Source organism: Cucumis melo, chromosome 4 (genome assembly GCF_025177605.1).
Source record: "Cucumis melo cultivar AY chromosome 4, USDA_Cmelo_AY_1.0, whole genome shotgun sequence".
NCBI lineage: Eukaryota > Viridiplantae > Streptophyta > Magnoliopsida > Cucurbitales > Cucurbitaceae > Cucumis > Cucumis melo.
Genome location: NC_066860.1, coordinates 28,823,304 through 28,829,312, shown reverse-complemented (window position 1 = coordinate 28,829,312; position 6,009 = coordinate 28,823,304). Strand labels below are relative to the sequence as shown.

General features: G+C 30.3%; 1 protein-coding gene, 1 long non-coding RNA gene and 4 other non-coding genes across 6 annotated transcripts; all 6 read right to left on the bottom strand.

The window, feature by feature from the left end:
* Positions 1 to 605: 605 nt before the first annotated feature.
* Positions 606 to 1,866, bottom strand: LOC103487034 (uncharacterized). Its single transcript, XR_537163.3, has 2 exons — positions 1,805 to 1,866; positions 606 to 1,383 (listed from the first exon to the last, which is right to left on the bottom strand). It is a non-coding gene; the product is annotated as an uncharacterized LOC103487034 (long non-coding RNA).
* LOC127149141 (small nucleolar RNA R64/Z200 family) lies at positions 1,117 to 1,225 on the bottom strand. Its single transcript, XR_007820546.1, has one exon. It is a non-coding gene; the product is annotated as a small nucleolar RNA R64/Z200 family (small nucleolar RNA).
* LOC127149140 (small nucleolar RNA U54) lies at positions 1,291 to 1,379 on the bottom strand. Its single transcript, XR_007820545.1, has one exon. It is a non-coding gene; the product is annotated as a small nucleolar RNA U54 (small nucleolar RNA).
* On the bottom strand, positions 1,465 to 1,546 carry LOC127149136 (small nucleolar RNA SNORD18). Its single transcript, XR_007820541.1, has one exon. It is a non-coding gene; the product is annotated as a small nucleolar RNA SNORD18 (small nucleolar RNA).
* On the bottom strand, positions 1,604 to 1,694 carry LOC127149139 (small nucleolar RNA Z199). The gene has a single exon (XR_007820544.1). It is a non-coding gene; the product is annotated as a small nucleolar RNA Z199 (small nucleolar RNA).
* Positions 1,867 to 2,322: 456 nt separating the features above from the next.
* Positions 2,323 to 3,737, bottom strand: LOC103487035 (thaumatin-like protein). Its single transcript, XM_008445222.3, has 2 exons — positions 3,568 to 3,737; positions 2,323 to 3,262 (listed from the first exon to the last, which is right to left on the bottom strand). Exons 1-2 carry the CDS (start codon positions 3,632 to 3,634, stop codon positions 2,514 to 2,516), a joined length of 816 nt encoding a protein of 271 aa, XP_008443444.1. The 5' UTR covers positions 3,635 to 3,737; the 3' UTR covers positions 2,323 to 2,513.
* Between the last annotated feature and the right edge of the window lie 2,272 nt (positions 3,738 to 6,009).

Sequence of the window (6,009 nt, the reverse complement as noted above, 5' to 3'; positions counted from 1 at the left end):
ATTCTAATTCTGAGTCTAGACTTACAAAATGGATATAACCATGGTAGAGTCGGATTAAAGGATGAATGGCAAAAGTTTATGAACAGGGCGGAATTGAAAGTGTAGATTTCTTAAGAATTTGCACCGTCTAAATCGTTTGTTACTTAAATTTTGGGATTCATTAGAATAAGAAGCAAATTATTGACAAAATAAGGTAAATTGGGTGAAATCATGAAATCCTAAACCCACACATTTTCTCTAAAGATATTTAATACATATATATATATTTTTCCAATTTTAAAAAATATTATTTTTTCTCAATTTTCCAAATTTCAAATTATAATTCCAAAATCTAATCTCCGATACTTAGATATATATTAACAAATTATGTTATTAATAAAAATATTAAACAAATCTAACAAAATATCAAAATAAAAAAAGTATAAAAATAATTTTAGAATTAAATATTATATTTTTTCATAACATAATTATATTTAATAAAAAAGACAATTTTAAAAATTGAAATTTAGAAATTTAAATATTTAATATATATATATATAAATATTAAATATTAAATATCTTAAAAAAAAAAAAGTGTAGACCACATTTATGAGCCCAAATTACACTATTTTTTAAATATTGTAACCACGATAATTTTAAAAATCGATTCCGATAACAATCTTAGTTCCTCCGGTTTCTTAGGATAAATCTCATCCTAAATCCAGATTTTTGTTCCATAAGCAGCACGGGGAAAATCTAAACAATTGCACGATTCCGTTGTTACTCTTCGTATAACTTCTCATCCTCTAAAAAATGTAATGCTCCTTAAGCTATTTGACAATTCCAAAATTAGATCTGGAAGAAAGCCCCACTTCCAATCCTCTCAGTCCCAAACACCCTCTTATTCCATTCCTTGAAAGAAAAAAGCTTGACACGAACAAACGAAGAACAAAGTGAACATACAAGTTTTGGAACGATATAAATCTACAAAATTCCTTCATCATTCCATTAGAAAATCTTTGGTGCGCAGGCTTAGGCTAAGACAAAGGCTTCGATGGCAAATGAACAAAAAAAGTCCCATGAAATATAATGAATCCAAGAATTACAAGATGCTAAAACCAAAGGATTAAACCGAAACTTAAGCTCAGAATATGAATATTCATTCTCATCGACTTATCTTTCCGAGAAAAGAAAAATCTCCGAAGTCTGACATGTGAATTTAATTCATAATTCATCATCGCAAAATAAAAATAAAAATTCAAAAATCTCAAAACAAATAAACAAAACACGAAAAACACAAACTGTAGCAGAAGCTCTCATTTCATTTCAGTAGATCTCTACACAACTTTCATCTTCAGAATAGCGTATATTGCCCTGTTAAGGCATGTAATCACAGAGCAACCGCTACAGAAAAACGCATTTTCAGTACACAAGCAGAGAAAAAAAAAAGAAGAAGAAGAAGAAGCAAAACATGTTGAAGAAAGGGAGATCAGAGGCATATTAGGAGTTGAAAACAGTCATGGTTTAATCAGAAACACGGACCAATATAAAAACCTCATCAAATCTCAATGTCAAATAGTCAAACAAATGAACATGTAAAGAATAACATGAAAAAGAAATGCTAAATCATCAGAGACTTAAATACCAAGAATCATGGATATGGAATTGATTTTCCATTCATATTGTTGCAGTTATTTTTTCTCGTCACTTGATTCAAGTAAAAGAAAGAATTACGAACTACGAATTACAAATACAATAGAACAGACAAAATCAAATAGAGCTTCTGAAGAACATAGAGGAAAAATGAAAAGGAAGATTGTGTAACCTGCAGATGGAAGCGCATATTTATAGGTCTAATTTCGCCGAAGCGTAAGAAACCCTAACCGGTATGAGAAGGAACGAAGAGTTCTGCCCTTTTCGGCGGAAATTTTGAGCAATTGAAACTGGGCTTCCGGCCCAGTCAAACGTTGGGTCCATTCCATTGGCCCAATAGTTACTGCAAACTTTATCACACATCTCCTACTCTTTTTTTCACTTTTAGACTAATAATGTATTAGCTTTTATTTATGTGGGATTATTGGGCTCGAGTACATATTAAATTTATCTTCTTGGTACAAAATCACTCCTAAAATATGATTGATATAGCGATTTGAATTATTAATTAGATCTAAATTAATCAAAATGATGTAGATTAAGGTAAATTCTTTCTTTCTCTCTCCTCTTTGTGGATCCCATGCCAAATTTTGTTGTAAATATGTGGATAGGTTGGATGAAAGTTTTTTAATATAGACAAAAACCAAATTCAAGAACAATACGTACAATATAAAACAAAACTAAAGGTAGTTTAAAGGATAATGATTTTAATCTTAGTTTTCTATTTCTATAAAAATCACACAAACATAATATCTTTAATTCTACGTCAAATACTAAATTGAAATTAAAATAAGATTTTTTCATTCATATAAAAATCACAATTCACGACCCAACTAAAATAACCAAACCGATCAACATCACGCTCCTGGTTCGAACCGTCATCACTCAACCGACATCTCTTCTCTCCCCTTTGCTGCCGCATCTCCACTACCCCAACCCGCTGGGCAGAACGTGACGACAAATTCTCTGGCCGAGCAACTGGCCAACGGCGGCGGTGAATCGAAAGCAAAGCTATAGTACGACGGGCAAGCATCCTTAAACATCCTCGAATACAAACTCGGCTTGCAAGTCTCCGGCGTTCCGTAAGCATTTCTGCAACAGAACGAGTCCAATCCAAAAGCCAAACAAGCGCTTCTACAAGCTACGACGTCACCATTCCCATTCAATACCTTCAATTCATCAGGGCAAATTTCATTCAGATTCTTCCCGCAGCTTCCAATCGCGCATTTGGGGGAAATGGGCTGTCTGGAATTCACTGAAATAGGAAGGTTGAATCCATCGACAAGGCTTATGTCGTAGAAATTGGGCTTCGATTTGTCTTCTTGGAGGGTGATTTCGACGAGTGTTGCCGGTGGGGTTCCTATTACCCCCTTGCAGGCGAGTTTTCCACCGCAGTCGCCGGTTTGGCAAGCCGGCCCTTGTTGATTCGGGCCGAAGTTGCAGCCGGTTCTGGCCCAGAACCTTCCGGTCCAGGACGCCGGTGCTATTACGCGCTGTGTTTGGCCGGAAAGAAGAGTGAATCCGCCGTCGGCGATTATTGGCTGGCCAGCGTTTGGCGCCGTCGCTGGCCATATGGTGAATGGGCATTTGTTGCGGAAGTAAAATGCCACCGTGTGCGCCCTTCCCTCTCCTGTGCATATACAAATTAAGATTCTTTAACTCTCACATTCTATAACTTAATTATTATTATTGATATAAACAAATTTTATAAGACAGGATTTTAGTTGAATAGTCATAAAACATTGCAATCAATTTGATTAGATACCTCTTCTATCTTTCCTAAGATATATATATTGAAAAAATATTATTCAAGTGTTGTGTAGTCCACAAAGATGTTAAATAAAACATTGTTATGTTGTGTATATATATATCACATGAGTAGAAGATATATAAAAGAGATGAAACAAAAAAAGGGAGAGTTAATGGTTGAATTACCGAATGAAAGGAAAAGAAAGGAGAGGAAGAAGATGAAGAAAACGGGTAAGCGATTAGGAAACTCCATTTGAAGAGATTTTGGGTGAAGTGAATAATGAGAGAGTTTTATTTATAGAGATGATGCCACACTATATAGATATATTTGATTCCCAGCTGCTTGAATTATACTTCAAGATTTGATACATTTACACACACACACACACACACACATATATATATGAGAAGCTTTAATTATAAAAGTGTCATGATTGTGTGTTGGTCATACATTAATTAAAACCCAAATGCATATGCTCAGTGGATATATAACTTTATCATGTGTTTGCTTCAAGCAATGGAAATCACCCTTCTTATTATTATCATTAATTATCATTGCTTCTTTCCAATTTTAATCTATTATTATAGATTTAAATTATATTTCTTAAGTTTTTGGAAGAGTAAATCTTCCATCAAGATGAAATGAGGAAAAACGTTAAAGAAAATTGACTAAATAAGTCAAATCCAAAAACTAAATCGATCCTAAAATTATATTCACCAAACAACCTAAACAAAAAGAGAAGTATTTATAGTAAGAACAAGAACATCGCAATACTTATAGTAGAATTCGATCCAATTTTACCTCATGAAATAGAAGGAGAGTGGGTAGAAAGTAGAAGATGGCCTAAATTTCATGTCCTAATATATCTAATTATCCTAAATTAACTTGAACCAAGAAATGTACAACTCTATATTATTTTTAAAGAGTCCTTTCAAAAATATAAAAAAGTAATAAAATATTTATAATTTATAGAACAATTCCAAAAACGAAAAAAGTCAAGACGTTCACAGTGTAAAATATAAAAAATGCTCCATCAATCAAGCCGGTAACAACGCGTGTGTAATATATTTGCGATCGTTTAGATATGACTACAATTTATCTTTTTAATTCTATGGCTACTCCAATCTAAATGATTTTATTTCAAGATTTTTTATATATGATCTTTTAGATTTTACTATTTTTTTTGTACACAATGATTTGGTTCACAAAAAAAAGAGGAAAAGTAGAAAAACAATGGAAAGAAATCGAAAAAAGAATTAAAAAATAAAAAAGATGAGGAAAAGAAAAAAAAAAGAAAGAAAAAGTAAATCGCAAACAATTTCTTCACAAGGAAGTAAAGAAAGATGGAAGGACAAACCTACAATATTTAAAAAATGACTAATTTTATGGATTTTGCTAACCGTAAATAGTTTCTCTATTTTTAAATTACTTTATTATATATATATTTACTAATTCAACTCAATGAATATTGAATACATTAAAGTCAATCAAATTACAATTCTGATTTTTATCATAAAAAATTATGTTATAAAAAATTTAATTCACGAACATCCAAAGTACCTTCCAACTAATTATTTTAAATTAATCAAGAGACATTAATACTAAATATAGAAAAAAAATGGTACTTGGTAAAATAATCGACACTAGAAATATACACGTAGACCAATGTGAAATAAAACTCAAATCCCATACATAAAATTTTGTAACACTTTGATACTTGATAATTATATTATATTAAAATTAAACTTAAAATTTTAAATATACAAAATTGTAATGGTCTGAAATTTAGGGATTAAATAAATTTTAATTCTAGAGTAGAAACTTTAAAAAAATTCCAAAAAAGAAATAAAAAAATATAAACAAAAATATGTATTGTTTTCAAATATAACAAAAATAAATTAAAATATCTATTATTAATAGACTAGACTAAATGGTAACATTTCGTTATATTTATAAATATTTTTAATAGTTTTATTATTTAAAACAATTTTTTTTTTTGTAATATTGTGCACTTTAAAGGTGTTTAGGAGTAAGTTAAAAATCATTTCTAGTCTCTAAACTTTCATAGAAACAACAATTTAATCTAGGAAATTTTATGTAATAGTTTTGTCCTCGTACTTTAAACATTTTGACAAGTTTAGTACCCATTGTGAAAATTAGTGTGAAAACATAATAGGATTTGTTGCCTAAACAAAACAACAAACTAATTAAAGACTCAATAATTTTATAAAATACAAAGTCTATATCATAAAACAATAAAAGTTGACATCAAATATCGATGAATGTTTTTACATCAAGGACTAAATTGTCACAAAATTGTTATTCGACTAAATTGACAAGAAATTAAAAATAAAAAGACCAAATAGATATAAAACAAAATTCAAAAACTAAAAATTGGCACAGAAGTAATTTTTTTTTTTTAAGGTTAGGAGCATGAATTGAAGAATGAAAAGCATAGGAAATATAGTAGTATAATTGTTTTATATTTCTTATGGACTGCTTTATCACTATCAATATGGTATATACTAAATGCACATCTTTTTGAGATCTTCCTAAATTTTCAATATATTCATACGGTACATATATGTTATTGAAAATGATGGCAAAACGACATGGTTGTTAGTTAT